At 48.6% G+C, this 23,199-nt stretch overlaps 7 protein-coding genes across 7 annotated transcripts; 3 read left to right on the top strand and 4 right to left on the bottom strand.

Annotated features, from left to right (window-relative positions):
• Window positions 1–750: 750 nt before the first annotated feature.
• Window positions 751–3,172, top strand: GIQ15_00092 (rhomboid protein 2; the record flags this gene model as incomplete). Its single annotated transcript, XM_033547509.1, has 6 exons — window positions 751–832; window positions 960–1,215; window positions 1,313–1,540; window positions 1,667–2,489; window positions 2,551–3,079; window positions 3,126–3,172. 6 exons carry the CDS (start codon window positions 751–753, stop codon window positions 3,170–3,172), a joined length of 1,965 nt encoding a protein of 654 aa, XP_033408460.1.
• A 1,549-nt stretch (window positions 3,173–4,721) lies between these two features.
• Window positions 4,722–5,998, bottom strand: GIQ15_00091 (26S proteasome non-ATPase regulatory subunit 13; the record flags this gene model as incomplete). The annotated part of the gene is made up of 3 exons (XM_033547508.1): window positions 4,722–5,363; window positions 5,427–5,662; window positions 5,731–5,998. The coding sequence occupies 3 exons, from the start codon at window positions 5,996–5,998 to the stop codon at window positions 4,722–4,724; spliced, it is 1,146 nt and encodes a 381-aa protein (XP_033408459.1).
• Window positions 5,999–6,770: 772 nt separating this feature from the next.
• GIQ15_00090 (uncharacterized protein) lies at window positions 6,771–7,616 on the top strand (the record flags this gene model as incomplete). Its single annotated transcript, XM_033547507.1, has 3 exons — window positions 6,771–6,838; window positions 6,898–7,066; window positions 7,140–7,616. 3 exons carry the CDS (start codon window positions 6,771–6,773, stop codon window positions 7,614–7,616), a joined length of 714 nt encoding a protein of 237 aa, XP_033408458.1.
• A 137-nt stretch (window positions 7,617–7,753) lies between these two features.
• GIQ15_00089 (choline dehydrogenase) lies at window positions 7,754–9,876 on the bottom strand (the record flags this gene model as incomplete). The annotated part of the gene is made up of 6 exons (XM_033547506.1): window positions 7,754–7,956; window positions 8,022–8,619; window positions 8,741–9,280; window positions 9,382–9,598; window positions 9,666–9,785; window positions 9,836–9,876. The coding sequence occupies 6 exons, from the start codon at window positions 9,874–9,876 to the stop codon at window positions 7,754–7,756; spliced, it is 1,719 nt and encodes a 572-aa protein (XP_033408457.1).
• A 1,252-nt stretch (window positions 9,877–11,128) lies between these two features.
• Window positions 11,129–12,677, top strand: GIQ15_00088 (uncharacterized protein; the record flags this gene model as incomplete). Its single annotated transcript, XM_033547505.1, has 9 exons — window positions 11,129–11,290; window positions 11,385–11,412; window positions 11,471–11,642; window positions 11,711–11,753; window positions 11,817–11,847; window positions 11,913–11,967; window positions 12,027–12,092; window positions 12,148–12,277; window positions 12,342–12,677. The coding sequence occupies 9 exons, from the start codon at window positions 11,129–11,131 to the stop codon at window positions 12,675–12,677; spliced, it is 1,023 nt and encodes a 340-aa protein (XP_033408456.1).
• A 4,819-nt stretch (window positions 12,678–17,496) lies between these two features.
• Window positions 17,497–18,839, bottom strand: GIQ15_00087 (mitogen-activated protein kinase; the record flags this gene model as incomplete). The annotated part of the gene is made up of 5 exons (XM_033547504.1): window positions 17,497–17,525; window positions 17,601–17,948; window positions 18,030–18,411; window positions 18,477–18,672; window positions 18,730–18,839. The coding sequence occupies 5 exons, from the start codon at window positions 18,837–18,839 to the stop codon at window positions 17,497–17,499; spliced, it is 1,065 nt and encodes a 354-aa protein (XP_033408455.1).
• A 1,300-nt stretch (window positions 18,840–20,139) lies between these two features.
• Window positions 20,140–23,137, bottom strand: GIQ15_00086 (transporter SEC24; the record flags this gene model as incomplete). Its single annotated transcript, XM_033547503.1, has 4 exons — window positions 20,140–20,151; window positions 20,208–20,777; window positions 20,838–22,484; window positions 22,550–23,137. The coding sequence occupies 4 exons, from the start codon at window positions 23,135–23,137 to the stop codon at window positions 20,140–20,142; spliced, it is 2,817 nt and encodes a 938-aa protein (XP_033408454.1).
• Window positions 23,138–23,199: the final 62 nt, after the last annotated feature.

Below are 23,199 nucleotides of genomic sequence, written 5' to 3'. Positions count from 1 at the left end.
TCTAAATTTGGGCTGTGCTCGTTGTTAGTCGGAGTCAAAGTCGTTGGCAAAGGGATGAAACAACCCCTTTTATAGCAGTTGGATTCCATGAAGCCTTCTATTTGGTATTATGTTGCGCTTTTTGTTTCAATAAACGTGATGGACCATGGGTCCCTACATCCACGGCCGAATCTCACATTCCCCAGCATGGAGCCTACATCTGCCAGGCCATTGTCAAATCTCCAAATCAGTAGGTATCGCACCTAACTTTAGCCATAGTAGGGCAAACAAAGAGTAGTGGATTCGGTCCTTTATCGTGATTGTGACATATTAACAAGTAGCAGGCGGTCATTGATGGTATCAGTTCCGCGCTGATGGCTGGCAGCCGACCATATCGAATACACGCAGGTAAGCGGAAATCGAGCGAGTAGAGCACATATCGCGCATCGAGTTGGGGTATAAATTGACCGTACTCCGTACATAGGTAGCAGTAGGCCCACTGCTCTCCATTACAGCATGCGCTATACGCGATTCCAGGTTACGCAAACACAGATTTGCATAGCACCTTCAGGCGGAGGTTGTATCTTTGGATATAACAAAGACTTCCCCTGTCTTCAGAGAGCAGTCTTGGCCTCACACTGAAGCGCCGCGGAGATGTCAAGATATCAATATGAACATGAATAGAAGATGAAGATGAAGATGAAGAAGAAGGCTGGAGGGTGGAGTTATATCACGTGACGCCGTACTTTATGCCAGCGTCTGGATAGCATCATGGGCAACATGAAGAAACAAGAGACAAGATCCAGCAGAGGAGCAAGAGAAGCCGCCGTTTCTTCCTCGCCACACAAGAACTGTACGCATGGGCTTCACTGGAGGCTATCCATGAAAGGCTAGTCCCTCATGGCATTAATATGTGAGTCTAAACTGGCATTGGCGCCTTCAGCTCTGTCAATTGACTAAGATATTATTACTGTCCACAGCAACTTTGGTCGCGAAACTCCGCCATGACCCGCGGCCACTCTACAAGCTTCCGCCTTATATCTCCGTTCTTTTCGTTCTAGTCGGGGTAATATGGCTCCTCCTCCTTCCCCTGGACGAATACTCGCGAGAAACGTACATCTCAGAAAACGCCCTGCTTCCCGGTCAGGTGCACACATATTTTGCTGGCAGCGAGCAGAATATATTTCGCGCATATAGACAGGAGCTCGACACTGTGAAGGATCTCGATTACAACTTGTATGTTTTGTCCCGGTCACGTATACTCCGCGGTAAACAAATATTCTTACAATTGAGGGGATAAGGGGCTGACTGCGCCAATTCTTAAAAAATATAGCGTTTCTGAGAAGCTGCAGTCCGTATTTCGAGAATCAGGATTGAAGGTTGCTACACAAAACTACGAATATCAATCTGCTGGGAATACGTACGCGGGGCAAAATGTTTACAGTGTGATACATGCCCCTCGTGGAGACGGAACTGAAGCAATTGTCCTCATAGCAGCTTGGAAAACTGTCGACGGGGAACTTAATCTCCACGGAGTTGCATTGGCGTTGACATTGGCGAGGTATTTTAAGCGTCAGTGGCCCTATCATTATACGATTCCTCAAGTAATGCCCGACTGACCCCTGTTGGCTGAAATAGGTTGGTCTTTATGGTCTAAAGATATCATTTTCTTGATCACCCCCGATAGCAAGTCGGGGGCCCAAGCCTGGGTTGACGCCTATCATGATATGCACCCGCCCTCCGTTCAATCGCTCCCACTCAAAAGCGGCGCAATACAAGGCGCAATTGCATTTGAGCACCCGCAGAACCACAGATTCGAATCCTTGCACATCCTATATGATGGTGTTAACGGACAACTACCGAACCTTGATTTGTTCAACACGGCCGTTGCCATTGCCCGCGGTCAGATGGGTATCCCCGTTGATTTGCAGCAGGTATGGAACCACGATAATAGCTATCAGAAACGGCTTCAGACTATGCTTAAGGGTATGGTTCGCCAGGGTTTAGGCCATGCTGCCGGGGTTCATAGCAGCTTCATCCCGTATCATATCGACGCAATTACTTTTCAGACCATAGGTCACGGGTGGGAAGACGAAATGGCACTTGGAAGGTCGATAGAGGGCCTTGTTCGCAGTATCAACAACCTCCTCGAGCACTTCCACCAAAGTTTCTTCTTCTACCTGCTTATGCATTCGAAGCGTTTCGTCAGCATCGGGACCTACCTTCCCAGCGCAATGTTAATTGCAGGAAATTTTACCATTATGGCAATCGGTCTGTGGCTTAAGAGTGGACACCAAGCTGCAAACGCAGCCTCAGATCTACATTCAACCCCCTTTTCAGACAAATCGGGAGGGGGAAAGCGAACGCTTACCGCCACTACCACCACCACCACTGTTGATGGCAACAATGGTACTGTAGAAAGGCACCTATCACTTCCACTCGCCCTGGTTTTTGGGTTGCATTTCCTTGGAGTAGTTCCATTATACGCTTTCAACAGTCTCCCTCACCAGGTATGTGCACTCTACGTTATACAAAACTCCAAATTGAATTCAAAACTAATTTATATTTTAGCTTCTATCCTATGCAGCTTATATCTTTGCCGTTGCGAATATCGCTATTCCCCTCGTCATAGCAGTACTTGTGGCTCGCTTTCTACAGCCGACAACCCAACAGCTCATCCTCACCAAATCCTTCTCCCTTGTCCTCCTGGGCTTATTCCTTTCAGCTCTCGCGACGCTTAACTTCTCCTTGTCTTTACTTCTTGGCCTTCTCTGTACTCCTCTCACTTTTATTGGCTACACGGAACCATCCGCATCCGCGGTTCCTCAAGCATCCAAGTCGGCCAAAGATGCTAAAATTAACTTTACACGGACAGAAAGTGAAACCACCGCGACGCCCAATATCCTTGTAGTCAAAACTGCAGTTGGGATTTTGCTCCTCAACCTTATATCGCCCACCGCTCTGCTTCTTGGCATATGTACAGCTCAAAATATACCGGTGGAGCTCGTTCTATCCGAAGCAGCTTTTGGATGGAACGTTTGGGGAATGTGGACTCAGGTTGCGGTTTGGTGTATATGGTGGCCGGCATGGCTCGTGGGCTGTGTGTTAAATTTCTCGTCACTGCTAACATAACTGTTTGAACGGAGTTGAAGCGAATGGCGGTCTTTGTGTATTCATGAAGAATTTAGATTAATGTTTTGATCTCTGTGTCCAATCGGCGGGCAGTTAGCTTATTCCCTGGTTTTGTCTTAAATCGAACATCATATCGGAATACTTCAATCTTTCGATTAAATTATACCTCAGCAGCATAGGTAAACTAATGGCTGAGCCAGTTTACCGTTTCCCTCTTTCGTTAGCAGTGGAAGAATTTCAGCTGGTGTAACATTCCCAGGGAGGTCCACATATGTATTACTATGAAGCTAAATTCAGCCTCCTGACACAGTCACCAAAACCTTTATTCCGACCCTCCAGCTCATATCGACTATATTATACTGTATTAGAAGATATGGGCGGGTTGATCACAATTGGATAGTGGCCTATCTAAAGAGCCTAGGGTACTGGAGTTAGACCCATCCAGAGCTCAGCTGCGTCGGAATCTGACAACGCTACAACAGGGGGTATGTGAGGAGAATACGAAGGTTGACGCTCTAACAAGTTATTGGAGATAATCTACTCCGTATATTGTTGTGATAAATGATGGTATATTGCCCTCTATGTAGTGAGAATCGGCGGGTATATAAACCCTAGAGAATCCCCAAATAAGCTGATATACAGCTCGCCTTTTCAAGTCGAATAAAAAGGAAAACCACTCTATCAATACCCAAAAGCTCAAAGAAGAAAGCCTTCCGTTAGAAATGAAGCCCCAATTTATACTCCTCTACCTTGCATCACAGGCTATTACCGTTATCGGCGCCCCTGCAAGCGGACTCGAGGGTGCGTTGAATTAAATTAACATTCTCCCCATTCCCTCTTATTCAATTGCTAATGCATATTCTTCGACTCCTGGGCGTCAGTCCAGGGGGGTTAGATGGTATGGCATAGCCACAAACGATATGGAAGCCGTCAAAGCAGCAGAAGCATCTCCGAACTGTGAGTCTCTCCGTTAATTATCCCATTTATACGTCAATCCTAGTGCCACCAGTTATGTCCCCTTGTCATGGCAATGATAGCAATATATGGAGCCTAACTTATTGAAATAATCGATATAGGGTGCAACGTTTGCATCGGACTTTGCACCGGGATCACCTGTTGCTCTCCGCGTCCTTGGTGTATCTGGACTAGATCGTTCTGTTATTGTGGAGCTTAGGTGCAAGAGAAGCGGCCATGGGGTATGAAAGGGTGATGAGCTCGCAATGGACACTCTAACGGTCTCTTCCGTCAGTCATTCATGTCATTTCGGGGTTATATTTGCGAAGGAGCAAGCAGATGGGCGAATACTTACTCAAGTCGGCCCACACTGAATCAAGCCAAGTATCGTCGTTTCGGGAACTGTGGCTATAATCACCATAGTTGAATTGGTTTAACACGACCTCCAGTCATTTCGGGTTATCTAGTTGCCACCGTTGTGAGAGGAATCCTTATAAAAGGAACGAAAAAAAAATAAATAAAAAACTTTGCGTTAAAAGAAAAGGCAGACATTCAATGGTATATTGATTTAGGTCGGGAAATGTAGTATAATTCTTTGGCCTGCAATCCAGCTAAGACGTAGTTAAAAGTACACAACTGGGATTAGGGGCCAAAGTCTATGCAGCCCAGACGTCCTTCCCTACACTTTCGATCCAGTGGCCGAGCTGGTTGACTCCAGCGTCCCATTCGCGTAGTCTTGTCCGCATTCCCTCGATCTGACTCATATCGAGGACCTTTGGCTGTACCCAGTGGACGTGTGCTATTTGAGCAACTTGGTCAATTGTCCCCTTGAGGAGACCCAGGCTAAGTGCCTTCATTATTAGATGTTCGATTTCATTGGGTTGAACCTTGGTCTCCTCTGATATGGTAGCAAAGGTCATGCTTCTGTTGTGTGGTGGACGCCGGAAAACCATCTCGGTGAGGGCTGCAAGGGATATCTTTTGATATAAGAATACCTTGTGTTGCTGAAGCAATTGGTTTTTATCCATGTTGACAGCCAACACATCGTATGCACTCAAGTCACCCCGGTTAAAAGCCATGAGCAAGTCCCGAAGCCAGGCGTGGGGGGCGTCCTTTAGCTCATCCAGCACAGGGTGGAGGAGCAATTCACCAAAGTTGTAAATGGTATCGGAAACGAGTGCTGCGACACTGAGGTCATATGCTCTTGCAACACGGTCTTCCGGTGCCAAAGATTGCAGGTCGATACATGCCAAATACAGGAGGGCGTTTTTGTAGTATGAAGCGAACTCGAGTTTGGCCTGAAATTTGCAGTGTTAGCAAGGAGTATATACCCTTTAACATATAAACGTATCGTCGCTTACATGGTAGTAGTCTGCATTAACTTTGTAAAAAGCTGCATGCACTACGTTTTCGACCGAATCAAACATGTCCAACACCGCCTGCGAAGCATCGAGGTCCTTTCGGGCCCCTTCAAAGTCCTTCAGCCGTAGCTTAACGCTCGCGACGTCCGCAATGGCGTACACATGGGCATCTTGCGACCCTGGTTTATCAACTTTGCTGGCTAATGATGCTAAAAAGGAAAGTCGTTCTTGGTCATCTAGCCATAGCGCACCAACGTTAGCGGTCGAATCTACCCATTCTCGAGACAGGAACGGGTCCACAAACCGCTGCATTGTGTGGATGCCATCAACCCCAGTGTGACAAACTTCAGCTGATTTATCTTGTCCGCGAAAGTGAGAATGAAGTTTTTGAAGAACGACAGCCTCTGAGGTGCACTTTCTGGGAGACAGAAGTACTCTATCAGAGCATTTGTGAGCTGATGCCATAATTTCCGTTCCCAGAAGTCTTCAACCTGTAAGAGCAGTGATTGGGATTCATCGAGAGCTTCTCCTCGTTTCTCCGCGAGGAAGTCTGGGATCTTGTCGACCTGCATGGTGAGCGGCTGGTGGGTTTGACGGAGCGAGATGGTAAAGGCGAAAGAGGCAAGTCACGCAAGTCACTCGCGGAGAGAAGGGTGGCTAATCGTTGAACGGGAGGACGCAGTGAGTTCGGTGAGGTTCGAGGGCTATCCTGTCCCTGGTATCACTATCAAAACAGCTGGGACGGAGGCGTTGTTCATCGCAGGCGTCAACAAGGTGACGATGTTTAGCCAAAGCTTGAGTGGTCTCTGCGCCCAACCGTAGCAGGAAGCTCAGCTGAGTAAGCAGGACATGGTCACGTGTCAACTTTTCCACGACCTCCAAAGCAAAAGGCAGAGGATGTACACCTTAGACAACAACAGCAACAACAAGCAGCAAGAATGCTCTGTTGTCGAGATCAGCCCTGTCTCCGCGGATTGGTAATGACAATCTCTACCATGGCTTTATCTATACTGATCCTCTATCTAAGCATGTCGCCGACTGGCTTCAATGTGTCCGAGTACTAGAATGTGTCCGAGAATGTGTCCGAAGCTATCCCTGGTGGAACGTCTGGTGGTGAGCTGGTGATGCTTGACTCACTGATACCGGGTGTGAAGCTTAGGGACGTCCGGAGATACGTTAGATGATGGAGGATATAAATAATAGCTTGGTTCCTACTATTTGGACCTCTATCATCTCAACCACTCCTCCACCAGTCTATTCAAATACATATACTCTTTTATGAAGCTCTTGCTCGGACTCTACTTGTACTGCACTCATCTCAAGCAAACCTTTCAACCACACACAATGTCAGATGTAGCTGCTAAAAACGAGGCACACTTCGAGTGGGAACCCCAGGCTGGCCATTCTGCTCCGTTGGGCCTTATGCTGCTATCGTTTGAGACTCGGAGTAGTTTGCTAACGGTATTACCAGTGCCGCTGCCCGTACGTACGAAAGCCGAATCGCAGAAGCTCTCCGAATTATCGGCGAGGAGATCGGTCACCGCTATAAGTGGATTTGCCCACGATGGAACGATACTCCTGGCAATGCGAAATCGTTCCGGATGCTAGACTATGCATGTGGTGCAGGATCCATGACTCGAGTATGATACCCCATGTGCATACAATGTATGATGGCAGACGAGGAGTTCGGAAGGTATTAACCATCTTATACAGGCTTTGCTACCATATGTGACCGAGGTCATAGGAATAGATGTATCCCAGAACATGGTGGCGGAGTATAACAAGAATATAGCTGCCGCTGGCTTCCCGGCGGAGAAGATGTTTGCCGAGAAGGGGAACCTGTTATCAGAAACGCCTGCCCAGGAATTTTCGGACCCAAAGTACTTCAACTTTGATCTCGTCATCATTGGATTTGCTCTTCACCACTTCGAAGCTCCAGACTTTGCATTAAAGAGATTAGTTGAGAGACTAGCGCCTGGTGGCATTTTGGTGGTGTTGGATTTCACGGAGCACACGCTTAAAGTTGGAAACGGGATCACGACATCTGGATTTAGCCCCGATCTGAAGCAGAAATTCGAAGGGGCAGGAGTAGGCGGCAGATTCGATTATTTACTGCCGGACAAAGGGGTTATGCACGGAAACCCCCCCAATGAGCTGCGGTACTTCATGGCTCGTGGAGAGCGCCTTTAGGGTGTCTTTAGGTTATTAGTCTCATTCTAGTACTATTAAAATTGGCTCGATTTTTTATTTACTCGCTTGCTTATTCGTGGGATTATCGCATCAAATTTCGATAATAATCACACCTGCTGGAATGTGATTCGTTATGTCTAATTCCCGTTTTTTATGATTTCAGCGCATTTCTCGCCAATCCCGTAGGCTGCCATTTGATTGTGGCCGCCGTGAAGTAGAGGCATGACACTACAATCAGCAACTCTCAAACCAGATACTCCTCGTACACGTAGCTTCTCGTCAAGGACAGCATTCGGGTTTTCCGGTTTACCCATAGTACAAGTTCCGCCAGGGTGATAGCCTGTGTCGAATAGAATTAACACGAGCTGGCACAGCATGAAGGGTTCAAATATCAAGATCACTTACAAGTTGTGGCATGTTCCTTAACATAGGGTATCCATTCTTCTCGAGTCTTGAAGGTATGGTGCTTCAGCTCTGGTGGCCAAGAGCCCTTCAGAACATCCTTGGTTCCAAGGCCTTCAGTAATGATTTCATTGCCAAATCTGCAAGCCTCAGTGAGTACAAGCATATCTAGCGGATCATCGAGGTAATTGCAGTCTACTGCCGGTGGATCAAGGGGGTCTGCAGACTTCAACGTCACAGAGCCACGGGACCTAGGGCCAAAAAGTTCGGCGATCAGGGAGAAGGCATGTTTGTCCGTTGGGTATATGTTATACTGCTTTGGGCCACCGTAACATTCCGTGTTGAAGAGCTCAATATTGGGCTGGCGTGGGGTGAGCCCCATGGGATCTCTCCCTTCTTCACGGGGTGCATTTGCCCACGCCGGTTCATTTGCTAAGAGATCGTCGACACGGGCGTAAGCAAACGCGCCGAATGGAAAGGAGGACAGAAAGCCTGACTTTTGCTCTTTCCACTGAGCATAGGATTTTTGAAAAGCACCTTCGTGATAGACAAGGTGGTCGGTTGTTAAGCCTTCCTCGGCTTCGTAAAAGATAGCGACAATCTAATACTAACGTTTAGCGACTGCGTGAATGATAGTTGAGGATCGACTTGTGACATGTGTATACACATAGTTGTGTATTGTGTATATTTCTTTTTCCCGTAGGTATGGTTGTACCACTTACAAGATGGTCCATTAGATTCTTTCCAACGCCGGGAAGGTTGACTTTGCAGGCGATGCCATGTTTGTCCAGATCTTCTTTTGGTCCAATTCCCGATCGAAGAAGAATCGCAGGGCTGCAATAGGCGCCGCCACTAACGATAACTTCCCGCGTTGCGTGGAATGTGTGACGGGCGTTATCGACAGTTGAGACCGCGGCAACCCCTTTCGCCAAAAAGCCACCTTCGTGGGGTTCGAGAATGACCTTGTCTACAGAGGTATTGCACAGGATAGTGACGTTATCCCTGCAGTGATCTTTCGTGATGTAGTTCGCCGCTATCGATCTGAGGCCCTTATACACGGTCCTCACTACATGGCCGCAGCCATGGGACACCTCACCGGTCGAGAACATATCCGCCTCGAACGGCATGCCCTTCGATATGAACGAATCCATGAGCCGCTTTGATATTGGAGCAAGGTCATGGGGCTCAGTATGGATAGGCCCTGAGTTGCCATGAGCAGCCTCCACGCTCTCTAGCCACGGCTTTGGATGGAATGTTTCCGCCTTTTCCCATGCATCGATCAGCGTTAGTTTTCTTTTTCTCGCTCCCGTAGCTAGCACATGCCTATTCTCAAGCGAAGAGGTGGAATCCGGGTAGGTCACACCTTTGACATGCACTTGAAGAATTCCTCTCCGCTCCAGCCATCAAGACCCCAATCATCGTAGTCCTGTTTACAACCACGGATGCACAGCGTGCCATTACAGCCACTGCAGCCTCCGAGGAACCGCCCTCTGCTTAGCTTGACTTGTCTGTCATCCACGCCAGGCATTGGGTTGGTAATGATATTCCAGTCCGTCTCTGAGTCAAAGTTATTGGACCAGCTATACTCCGTATCTCCTAGTTAGTATGCAGGTGGAAGTGCATAGAGAACACGAAGGCTCTGCTCACCCTCCCACCATATGGACATTCTCCAGGTCAGCACTATCCGGTCCAGCTTCAAGGACCAAGATCTTCAGGTTCGGGTCCTCTGCAAGACGCCCTGCGATAACGCAGCCTGAAGTGCCTCCCCTGAATAAGTGTCAGCGCAATCCATGCTATATTCCGATAGCGTTGCTCACCCGCATATGATATAATCGTATGTCTCTTGAGTTGGAGCCATGATGGATATTTCGATATTCAATTTTGAAATGAAAAACAACTCCCACGTATGCTTCAGTAGGAGGGCAGGTTGGACGGAAGTACGGAGTATAAAATTTGAGCTCCCTCTCGTAGCGATGGGTTTTCTGAAAAATCGGACTTCACCCCGCTAGAGAACGAACCCACCGTAGATGTCTCTCCATAAATAAATATGCAACTATTTAAATGTCGGACAGGGTTTGTTGATTGGCTAGTCAACACTCGATCGTTCTCGTTTTCGATTCTCTCTGGCGAAGATTGGTACCCCAGAAATGCCCCGTCCAACTAGCACAACTAGAATAGGGAGATCGTCTTTTGTCCCGCCATTTGCCGCCTGTGAACCTCGTATTCTCCGTATTATTTATCATGTTCTCCCATAAAAAATGCTTGTTGAGGGGCATAGGAGATGTGTCGATAAATCTCTCTCCAGCCGATCCTATTCTTGACGAAATAAGCAAAATTCACACTGGCAACGAATCGAACATTGACTGACGTCCGGGCCCAGCCCTGCAGGCAGTCAAATCAGGTTATTCTTTCCTATATGCGCACAATGATCAGCGACGGCGAGGGTTTTGCTAGCTCCTGACGCTTGCTGCGGACCAATGGCTACTTTCGACTTTTGCTTTTGCACCGAGATCGTTAGCTATTTTGACAGCAGAAGGTCGAGTCCGAGGCTATGGATCATATCTGCTCCCCTTTCACGCGGCGACTGCGCGTCCTGAGACCCCAACATTGGCCGGTTGTTGCACCCGGCTGTCCCTGATGCCAGCCTTCATGATCGATCTGCGATCTGCCTGTATCTAATTTGACATAGCGAGCGCCTATCCCTTTATTCTTGGTACGGCGATTATGTTTGCGACTGAGGAATTTCGCTCTGGAACGTTGCCACTAAATAGTTCGGACGGACGTTGTGGGTTCTGGCAAGGTTAAAGGTTCTCATGTATAAACAAAAAGCCCCTTTTGCACATGAGATTCGAGCATTGCTTTTGCTGTGCAACTGGCCGATCGATGCATGGCAGGATGGTGGCTTCGGTGCGGAGTATAATAATGGGTCAACCTCCTGCGATGGCTTCGCTATCTATACCAGTCCTGGACAATGGCCGTCGCATCCATGTGCCGACACGATAGCTGATAGCTGTGCGAGACCGTCAGACTCTTGAAGATATGAAGGAGCAGGGCCTCACCGGTCCATAGAGTCACCCCTTGCCCGTCGAGACTGCGCATAGAAAGGCGAGATGTGGGATTCAAAGTCGACGCCTTTCAAGAACGAGGCATGGACGGAGTATGGAATCGGAGTCGCAGTCATTTTACTACGAATAGCCGCTCGTCTGAAAATTGTGCGCTGGAATTGGCATGGGGATGATTATTTTATTATCCTGGTGCTGTTGTTGTGGTCGGTTAGTTTATATCTCCAACCGTGGGCATATATATAAGAACATATTGCTCTACCGTCAACCCTGGAACCACAACAAATACTAACTTGTTAGCTAGGGAGAGCTTGCTATGCTGGAGCTGATAGGTATGAGGGTTGAGGATGGCGTTAACTGAAATTCATGGACTAAGACACGGCGTTATAGGACGAACTGGGACCAACATCGGTTTATCAGACGCCCAGCGAGATGCGCTTACGCCGGACGAGATCGCAACCCTCGAATTTGGCACCAAATGCAACCTTGCCGGCTGGCTGATGTATACGACCCTCATCTGGTCTCTGAAAGCGTGCATGCTGTTCTTTTATGCTAGATTGACGTATGCCGTTTTCTCTCTGTCTCTCCCCCGAAACCCCTGCCGGGATATATGGCTAAAGCCTCCCGCAGCATTGGCCTATACAAGGAACGCATGGTGAAGATTGCTGCCATAGTATGTGCCTGCACATATTGTATAAGCATGGTCACTATCCTTACACACTGTCGCCCTATCGAGAAGAACTGGCAGGTTACCCCATACCCCGGAGGTAAGTACCTGTCCCCGGAGCCGATACATGGTCAAGATTAAGACGGCTAACTTGATGAAATATAGATCTCTGTACACTAGGTGTTCCAAATTATATCGCTGTTGCATCAACCAATTTACTGTTAGTCTTTGAAAAGCAGTGACAACTTTTAGGATAACAAACTAAACCTATCCTCACAGCACCGACATGCTTCTCCTCTCCATACCCTTACCTCTCCTGGTTAGGGTAAGAATACCACTGACAAGGTAAGGCCTGTTTTAAATTTGCAACGTTGATCTCGAGGCTAACTCTGGCATCTAGGAAACTTGTCATCGGCCTACTCCTGTGCGGTGGCGTGTTCATCATGATTGCAACCCTCCTTCGATGCATCTTGTCAATTCAGTCCATCCATGGTATTAATGTTAGCACTATATGGGCTATTCGAGAAAGCGTACGTCGTACTATCCATTCTACGCTTTAACCCCCGCCAAGTGCTAACATATGGCCTCCTTCAGTTCGTCGCCATTCTTGCTATTAATGCGCCATGCATAAAGCCAATATTTAGCCCCAGAGCCTGGACAATCACAAGCGAGGACTCCGCGCCAAAGGATAGCGAGAACCCATCGTCGAATGGTACGAGCAGTTATCAGCTCAGCAAAACTTCAAAATGCAAGTTCGATCCGCTATCCGTTCTTAGAACCGTTGAGGACCGTTGCAGCGAAGAATTGGCCCTTCCATATAACCAAGCACGCATGGGATTTGCTAGCCAGGAATCCAGTACCGTACGCGGGGCTGCTTCTTCTACAAGGAACCAGCCCCTAGAGAACCACAGCGCCGTACACGGGGTATAAGTAACCATGACTTACGAGATTACTCCTTCGCGGCCCCTCGACTACTATGAGAATGAACCATGATCCTTTCGTTCTCGCAACAAAATTTGATTCTTTTTAGCGCTTGGAGAACACGGCGTTGCCTTTTTATCTTTTTCTTTTTCTTTTTTTTTTGGGTGGTTATTTGGGAGGTTTTCACCATGACGGTTTATTTATACCTACTTTGTTTTATCGGCGTCCTATCTCCGATGGATGGTTGTTACTGTAAACTGGTTGCTTACATGTCTTGATACATTTTGGGATGAGAAGCACGGCGTTATATGGGAGATCGGTTAGTGATCAAGCACTATGCATATATGATGCCTCAGTGACAGATATCTACTGCAAAAGAAGGAAGGTTTATTTTAACACCGCGGACTTTGTTCCATCACATGTATAAACTCATATATTCAGTGTAGTCGATTTTTCTCGATTTCTATTCGTTAACTTAAATCCTGCCGCTGCGGAGAACATCACCCTCGCCCATTTGATAGTTCATATAAAAAAGTACTTTGACTTTTATAAAGCGAGGGATACATCGATTCCCCAGTTCCAGTACATGAATTAACAGGGTACGCTTGGACCCGATGAAGAAAAGCCTACCTGGTGCTCCGTACGGAGTATACGAAGTAGCTCTTGAAAAGATGCCTTTTCGGGAGTTGCCATCAGGGAGGCGACCTTTCCTCCAAGTATGGATTCAATGGTCTGCCATTGGGCCATGATCTATGTTCCTGGTTGTACAGCCATGGATAATGGCAGCCCTCCGACTCGTTTCATGGCATTCCGCTTCACGCGCAATTAGAATCAGATATCAAGGTTTGTGTAGTACTGACTTGGACTCTTCTTGCCGTCGTTCACGTGTAGAAGATGTTCGGTGTCGTTGTCCGAGGATCACTATACGTTGCCTCGCAACTCCGTACAGAGCATGCGTTCGAGATATCAGATATCTGACATTAAGGACTGATCATCGGGCTATGGCTATCAAATATGGCTTATGCCTCTTCGTGATGATCGTCGACACTGTCACTTCTGTTCGGTCTCCTGTTTCGGACGTATTCTTGAACGGCCGTGTGTGCACCTTGCGAGCACCAAAGAATCACTGTCAGCTGCCAACTGGATATTGTGTTGATATGTTGATATGTTGATGTTGACTGTTGATGGAAGAGTGTAATGCGCGTGTGTCGATTGGATAAGCAGCTCTTAAAGCAGCCAGAGTCCCTGCCAGATCCGGTTTAGCGGCGGCTTCGGACTCCCATCCAGCAAACCACCAATTTGTCGCTCCAACACGACGACAGCACCAGTCGGTCACATCGAATCGGCCTCTTGACCTCGCAATTCCTTGCCCGTGACCCGCCCGTGCCTGTGGTGGACTATTTGCTCTTGACGGGCGTTAATGGTTCATTGATTGGGGTCGCAATGCAGAAGTGCCGCGCCGTGCAGAGCGCCTTGAGCTCCAAGGTCGCTCTCCCACTATCGACTCCCGTATGGGCTCAACCTCACATCCAGCGAAGGAACATACAGGATGTTTTCATTACCCGAACTGGATCTCCGATTATAAAGGTGCAGGGTGGACGGTATGTGTTGATTGGCCCCGGCGCGGTGACAATGGGACAGCCGAGCAATCGCTAACATCAGCCATCTCGACAGATCGTCTCTCGGAGGTATATCCACAAACCATTGCGTTCAATTGGCCATTTTATAGATTCTAAAGATATATTCTCTAGGCCACACCGCTACCGTTTTTGGCGCTACTGGTTTCTTGGGTCGTTATATTGTGAACAGACTTGGTACGGGATAAATGTGATGCACATATCGCGGTGGATGGGTTGACTGATTCGGTTTATAGCTCGCCAAGGATGCACCGTGATCATTCCATACCGGGAGGAGATGACAAAACGTCACTTGAAAGTTACCGGTGATCTAGGAAGAGTTGTTTTCATGGTATGGGTTCCTAACGCTGACGATGGGCGGTGCGCCATACTAAAGTTTGATGCTAGGAATATGACCTCCGCAACACCCAGTCGATTGAGGAGAGCGTGCGCCATTCCGATATCGTCTACAACTTGATCGGACGAGACTATCCCACCAAGTAAGCTCTTTGCACAACCAAGGGCCGCACTCTATATATTAATACCGTTATTAGAAACTTCTCCTACGAAGATATCCACGTCGAAGGCACAGAACGGATAGTTGAATCTGTTGCGAAGTACGACGTTGATCGATACGTCCATGTTTCTTCGCACAACGCCAGTCTTGACTCCCCCTCCGAGTTCTTCAGGACCAAGGCTCAAGGTGAAAATGTTGCCAGATCTATTTTCCCGGAAACCACAATCGTGAGACCGGCTCCAATGTTTGGATTTGAGGATAGACTTCTGCATAAGCTTGCCGGAGTGACGAACGTGTTCACGTCGAATCATATGCAAGAGAGATATTGGCCAGTCCATGTAAGCACTCTCCCAATATCGGCGGCGGGAACCTATTCTAACCATGCCCTAGGCTATTGACGTTGGACGTGCCCTCGAACTTATGCTCTTGGAGGAATGGACCACCGCTCAGACCTTTGAGCTGTACGGCCCAAAGAACTACTCCACCAAGGAGATTTCTGAACTTGTTGACCGTGAAATCATCAAAAAGCGCCGGCACATCAACGTTCCAAAGGCTATCATGAAGCCCGCTGCCTACTGGTTGAACAGACTGCTCTGGTGGCCAATCAAATCTGCAGACGAAGTCGAAAGAGAATTCATTGACCAGCACATCGACCCTACTGCTAAGACCTTCAAGGACCTCGGCATCGAACCAACCGATCTCAATACCCTCACTTTCCACTACTTGGTATGTCTCCTTATCTTCTACAAATGCTTATCAGACCATTCGAATACTAACGTCCAATTACAGCTCGGATACAGAAGCTCCCAGTACGCAGACCTGCCACCAGCCACTGAGCGCGAACTTAGGGAGGAGAAGAAATACCTCCATGTCCTGGACTCCCAATAAACAAGTATTATACTATTGATTTCCTTGCTTTTAGATCTTGTATGTATGTACACACAGTGTCGACTCGACGCCACCCAATTTTCTTAGTTCTGTAACTTGCATATTACCCTCAATCGCCCTCCATACTAGACGAGAATGTCCCCTGTAGTGCCCCGAGTCTACTATTTTCGCTGACTAGGATATATTTCACGTGATATAAACATGCTTACCTCATAATCTGATAAGCGGGCTGTTATCTAGGTATACCTAGGTAGTACCCTTATCCGGATCTTATCCCAAGATCGATTGTTCATACATGAATTCAACAATATCAATATCAGATCATAATGTCACCCTCTCCGCGAGAAATCCCCATATATTTCCTTAAAACTAAATCCGTTCCCCACGATGGTTATGACGAATACTTCTCTCCCTCAAAGGGCTATAGACCCTGCTTCATTCCCGTGTTCGAACATAAATTCAATCGCAATAATCTACAAAAAGTGAAAGACTTGATACTTTCAGGAGAATTGGTTGAACGATATGGCGGAATTATATTTACAAGCCAGAGGGCAGTGGAGGGGTTTTCAAAAATGATCCAGGATGAGGTAGGGAGTATGTTTTCCGGCCCTTCCCGTGCCCCATCAATAGACACTATTGAGTGCCAAATGAGACTAATGGGAAGAAATTATCGTATGTAGAAAGCTACACTATAGATCTCTCCCGCTCTTTATCGTTTTATTCCGTCGGCCCAGCAACATATAGATCACTTAAGTCGTTATGCGACTCCTACTTCCCACATTCCCAAGTAATAGGAGAAAATGCAGGCACCGGGGAGAAGCTTTCTGGCCTTATACTCTCTCACTATAATGGTCAGCAAACGCAAGCACTAGAGGGAGACGAAGCACGGCTGGAGAAGAAGAAAGAAAAGCTACCCCTTCTATTCCTGGTTGGAGAACAGCATCGTGATATCATACCGAAGACGCTCATGTCGCCTTCTCTTGATGTAGAGAAACGGATTGAGGTTGATACACTGGTCGTGTATGAGACTGGTGTTATGGAGTCTTTTGGTCAAGATTTCGTGACTATCCTTGAGGAGGAAGAACGAAAGTCAGCCACTATGCTCGGAGAGGATGGTACACCTCCGGTGCATAAACCTATAATATGGGTTGTGGTATTTTCGCCCTCTGGCTGTGAGGTGATGCTACGACATCTAGGTCTTCTCGATGACAGCCAAGCGGAACAAATAGACCAGCGCCCATCGTCAGATGAAGGTAGAGAACCTATATATCCACCAGCAAGGAGGAAACCATCGAATAGATGGGTAAATTTTGACTATCGAATTGCAACCATCGGCCCTACAACGAGGGACCACTTGCTTTCAAACTTTGGTGTCCAGCCGGATGTCTGTGCTGGGACTCCATCGCCTGCGGGATTGGGAGAAGGTATTCGGCCGATTATAGATGAGTGGAAGGGATTACACTAGTTTCTATAACCAGGACCGCCTATGACAGGCAACGGGTTATGTATTGTTAGATCTAAACGAAGTAGATAGGAGCGAAGAGACTCCAAATGGATGGAACATTATACTGTCTATAGAATGGGTGATGGGCAAATTCAAAACATATTGACATTGATTCAAGACTGCAATAGTAAAAAGCTACTATAAAAAGATAAGGGGGGAGTCCCAGACCCAGCCAGTTGTACCTTGAATAAGACGTTGCTTGCATTTCCTGAATTTTTTAATATTTAAAAAAGGAAAATAAACGAAGTGTAGAGAGATTGTTAAATATTGCGAAAAAAAAAAACAGTGATAAAATATGACCGTCTACCGCATAATTTCCTCGAAGATAAGGACTAAGGACAATTCGTACCGGGGTTAGCTGGCTGGAATGGTATAAATAGGGGGTAAGTAGGTGGGTGGTGACATACCTTTGAGCTGCTCCTTACTCAGTGTGTCTTTATTCTTATCGAAGTCGAAGAACTCCTCTGGGATGGGGTCCGCTGACGGTTCGTCCTCTGGATCGTGATAAGGCTCCAAATACGGGTGACGCAGCGCGTCTTCAACAGAGATGCGCTTGACGGGGTTAAAAGCAAGAAGTTTCTCCAACAAATCTAATGCCAGATCAGATGTTTTGGGGAACATTGCCTTGAGCGGGATCTTCTTCTTGAAAGGTAGCGAGCGAATGTATTCTCTAGCACGGCGGGATTTGATGCCATAGTAGTCTTCCATAGTTGGGGTGCCGAGAACATCCAGGATGAGGGTTAACTGGTGGTGATCTGCGAGATACAAGGAAGATAATTAGTTCACGGCTTTTAACGACTAGGTTAAATTCAAGAAAGCAAGTGAGGGAAACTTACAGTCCTTTCCGGGGAAGAGGGGTTTGCCGCTTAACATTTCTGCGAGGATGCAGCCTACACTCCAGACGTCGATTGCCTTGGTGTATTCTTTGAACGTCAGCATGATCTCCGGAGCACGGTACCAACGTGTCGCAACATATTCCGTCATAAACCCCGAGTTATCGTCGGTTGATGCGGCAGAACGAGCGAGACCGAAGTCGCAAACTTTCAAATCACAGTTGGCATTGAGGAGTAAGTTGGACGGCTTCAAGTCACGGTGAAGTACGTTGGCAGAGTGCATGGCCTTTAGTGCTCGTAGGGTCTGGTAGATGAAGTATTGGCAGTGGTCGTCGGAGAGGTCTTGTGTACGGATGACTCGGTGCATATCAGTCTCCATGAGCTCCTATGAAGATGTTAATATATGAAACGAACACCCTCCCTAAGCAGACAAGCTGATATAGAGCCTACCTGGATAAGATACACTTCCGTGAAGCTCTCGAAGTTGCGGGGTTTCTGGATATCAAGGATGGATATAATATTCTCGTGGTTAAAGTACCGTAATAGTTTCATCTCACGTAGAGTGCGGAGACAGAACATGGAATGGTCGAATGGGGTGATCTTCTTGATTGCAACTTTTTGGCCGGATGGCTTATGCACGGCGGAACTGTATGTGAGCCAAGTCAGATCAAGGATATCTTCGGACGATAGACGGCATAGCTACCAAACAATCCCGTAGGCTCCTTCACCGATCACATCCTGAATGTCATACTGGTCGGAGACATTGAACGATATCTTTCTCGAACCTCCGTTGGGGGCTGATGGTTGAACCATGTTGGTATGCTCGTAGCAGGATCTCCAGGATCTCTGCTGAAATGGCGGGTATAGAAACTGGACTCGATCAACCTCGTCTTCAAAGTCTCGATATTGGTCGTAAGGATTGAAGCTATGCGTGAGATATTAGGGAAGCGCCTGATATATGTAAAACGAGATGAGAGGTTAAAGTCGAGGAAGATATCTGTATTGTATAGCTATTGTTAGCCTTCTGAATAGGTGACAGATGCTATTCACCACCTGAATAACACCACCAGAACTTCCGTCCAGTAAAACTGCGCCCGGAACTCCTCTGCACACTTCAACCTCCCCAGTGCAGGCAGAACTTATGCGCCGGTCGAGGAGAGAATAGGAAATATTGACACTTGACGTACCGGCTTCAGCGTCTGGTCTGCGCGGGGCGGTTATCTCCACTCTTCCCGGGTCGATGACGGCGTCTCTTCTACTGGAAACGCAGTATATCGACGACAAGGACACAGGACAAGATGCGACGGGCCTGTATAATCAGCGTCAATCGGCAGGCTGCTCGGTCTGGTCGTTCAGGCGTGGTGGGTTGGATCTGGCGGTGGCTGGTACGAGAGGTCAATATTTATACAACCCTGCGGCACGGCGTAACCAGCTCGACAAAGCGGCACAGCAGGACGCAGCGGGACACAGCTCAGGAGCTCAGGGTCGATAGCACGCAGAGGAACAGCTGTATACGCCGTATATGCTGGGAGAGAACTGGTCGATGAGTGACGACGACAGGGGTTTCGCCCAAGAATGTGATGAAATGTGATTGATGAGGGGTAAAGCTTACGGACTCGGGCTCGCAGATAGACCGGAGAGGACGAGCAACAAGGAGGCGCAGAGGAGAGACAACGCGATAGCTCGAGGCGAGTCGAGGACGAAGGGGACGAGCGAGCGAGCGACGGGCGGTTTGTTCTATATCTCTAAGGGGATGCATCGCCATACTCCGCCACGGGCCCCTCGCCGGCCGTGAAACTGGCGGCTAAACAGGCGCTTTCTCAAACACGAACATCCCCGTCAGGGGGCGGTTACATATAAATAGCTGAGATGCACGTATGCACTGGCAGGCGGCTACGGGGATGGTTATTTATAGGAATACGGCTCAAGCTACAAGATGGCAGACGGGCGGCTAATGTAGATGGCACTTCGAAGACGGAAATCAAATCGAGCAGCGAAGAAGATCTTATATTTAGTTTTGGAGCTAATCCTTGCATATTATTATTCAACGTTAACGATGGAAATAACGGAGACAAAACGACAGCGAAAACCAACCCGTCTAGTACTAATACGTTTACTGAATGACCTGGGAAGACGTTAGCATGGCCTTGACAGGGAAGATGGAAGATGAACGGCACTTACTTTCTCTCTCAACAAACCCATCCATTGCTGTAAACTGACGCTCTGGTCTGCGCGGTCCTCCACCATCATCGATTGCGCCCATAGCCTTAGACCGGGCTCGCCGTCTTCTTTCACGACGTATAGATGTGGTGCAACGATGCTTCCGACGCCGCGTGACAATGTATCCCGGCTCTTGTTGATGACCGCCCTGACACGCTCGTTGAAGTCGTTCTCTGTTTCGGGCAGGAATTGCTTGCCGACTCTTAGCTGAGACTTGTCACTGAGCCCGAACACGTCGTTTATCAGTTGCGGGACGGCGTCACGGCCAACCCATAGGAACTGGGTTTGGCCGTCGTCTATCAGATACATTCCATGGGATACGAGGCGCTCGGATGAGAGGTTGATTCGTGGCGGGAGCACGATCTCTCCCGTCCCCTCGTGAGGGATACCTGCGTCATCGGGCATGTCGTGGAGAGAGTACATTTTGGGGTAGATGAACTGGACTAGAAGCGGAAGTGGCAGGGTAGATAGGAGACAAAGGGCGGCAGATCTCATATCAGTAGGTATTTGGGCGGATTTTCGAAGACCAAGCTTTACGTCGTAGGTTAATATGGCAATTCAAGTAACTAGAAAGAATATGTGTGTGCTTACGTTCTTCATCATTGCCAAAAACAAGATAGGGAGGCCGCGCAGGTTGGCAGGGAATTGCAAACCGCCGCCACCAACACTCCCACCCGCCAGCTCTTTCCTGTATGTCGAGAGCAGTTCTATAATTTTCGCCTGCAAGGCATCACGAGCCTGGTCTAGGCCGCCTCCTAGGGTACGCTCAACTGCCTTGTGACTGAAGTAGGTTACGATGGCGCACTGGTCCGCGGAGGCATACACATCGGCCAGATTCTGAGTCGTCGGTAGAGCCAAAGTCAGCACTCGGATCCTTCGTTCCCCGTTGCAGGTTGTGTGAAGGACGGCAGTCTGCAGACACACGACAGGTTTGGTGACGGTTTCGTCAATGGCAACCTCGACAACATATGCTTGGTCTCGGGGGAAAGCAGGGAAAGCACACAGATCCGAGCTCCTGTTGAAGAAGTTTCCGTAGAACGTGCTCATACGTAGACCGGTGGTTGCTCGTACACGGAGGACGGCCTCGAGTCCGATTTCGGATGAGAGGTAGTCGGAGAATTCTTTGGCAAATTTGATAGCATCCTCGCTCCTGGCAGCGTTCCAGCCTGGGTAGAAGTATGTTTGGCCACCGGTATATCTGGGTAGGTTGCTTAGCGACGCAACGTCCTGGTATTGAGAGGAGAACAGGAACATGTCAACGGATATCTGCTGCTTTGAGCATTCGACAGCAAAGCTCTTGTAGAAGGCGTTGCCGGTTTGTAGCAAGCTGCTCTCCTTACTTGTGCCGAGGACCTTCTTGTCCTCTCTCATCTCAAGACTGCCATATCCCATGTTTGGTAGTGAGGCAGTCAAGACGGTAAGTTTACCACCGACGGGGCCGATCAGTTGATGGCCTGCTCGTAGCGCAGAGCCCATAGCTGACCCGGGGTTCTGGGTGTTCTGGAACATCTCCTGCAGTTTGTCAAGGAATATCTCAATGTTCTCTCGGGATTCGGCCAGCGTTATCAAAAGATCTCCGGGGATGGGCAGGAATGGCTCATCCAAGTCGCTAACTACGAGCATGTTTGGCTCAGAGCTCTCTGACCCATCGCGGGGAATGGTGAAGTAATGAAGACTGGAATCCACGGCAATAAAACCGATCCTGGCTCGGCGGTCCGCATTTGGTATCCGGTCAAGGCTCTCTCGGATACACCGCGCAGCCGTCGCTAGCAATCCGCTTGTAACTGACGCATAGCTTACATCGATCAGGAATAGATAGACCAGTGGCTGTGGCGGTCTGACCATGTATTCCTGGGGTGCCACAAACTCAAGCACGGCATGGTTCAGGTCAGGCCTCTGCCATCTATCCAGTGCCTTTTGCGCTGCTGCATCCCAATCGAACGCTTGCGGTACATCGTTGGTCAGGCTGCACATGTTACACCGCCAACGGTGTCCATGGTCGAGGAAGGTGACAAAAGGGTTAATGTATGAACGACAGCGTCGACATCTGGAGATCAATTGATCTGAAATAACTGGAATCTCGTCCTCGGAGTCATGAAGGGAAGCGTACGGTTGGATGACAAGAGCAAACGGGAGACGAGACTTCTTTAGGAGGGAGCTAGTTGTTGGGACTGCATTGAGGGTAGATCGAACATATTTTGGAGGGCAGTTCGCATCTGGCGAGGGTGTGACACTAGTCTATTTATATATTAGTCCATTCCTCCTATTCTCAGATATGTAGAAATCCCCCGAGAGACACTTACATTCGGGGGAAGCACTATCGGAGGTGGTGGGTATTCAAATTCAGCGACATTGAACGGCTGCGTGAGGAGATCCGTCGGATAGAGCTGATTCAGCTGCATAGGTCGCTGCATTCCGGGCTGCTGCTGCTGCTGCTGCTGATCGGCCACGCTCATCTGTGCCATCTGCTGGGTTAGGTGTGCGGTACCGGGAGCCGGTGCCTGGTAAACACCCGCATCCTGCCCAGGATAACTTGCAACCGGCGCCTGGGCTGGCTGCTGAGCTGGATAAGGGCCCGTCTGCGGATATCCCTGCGGTTGCTGGGGAGCAGGATATCCTCCATAGCTCTCGCCGCCTCCCTGCTGCTGGCCTCCCAGGGCTGCGTTGGCGCCAACGCCGAAATCGAATGCCTGGTTGGCGTAGGCACGCTTCTTCCGGCCATGCGAGGGTGCCGGAGCAGGCGCACTATCATGCGGAGGGGCATTGGGCGCTCCAGGAGCTCCTGAGACTGTGTAAGCTGGGTCTTCGTGCTGCTGGGGGTGCTGGATCTGGGGTTGCTGACCGTAGCCCTCCTGGCCCTGTGGAGGGTAATTCCCTTGCGGAGCTGCCATTTATACTGCTGAACGGACTCCCCAAACCTCTGATCGCGCGGATAGATGGATAATACTGCTGG

Source organism: Arthroderma uncinatum, assembly GCF_011692745.1.
Source record: "Arthroderma uncinatum strain CBS 119779 chromosome Unknown scaffold1, whole genome shotgun sequence".
NCBI lineage: Eukaryota > Fungi > Ascomycota > Eurotiomycetes > Onygenales > Arthrodermataceae > Arthroderma > Arthroderma uncinatum.
The sequence above is the reverse complement of the archived record's forward strand: the minus strand, read 5'-3'. Positions and strand labels throughout refer to the sequence as shown.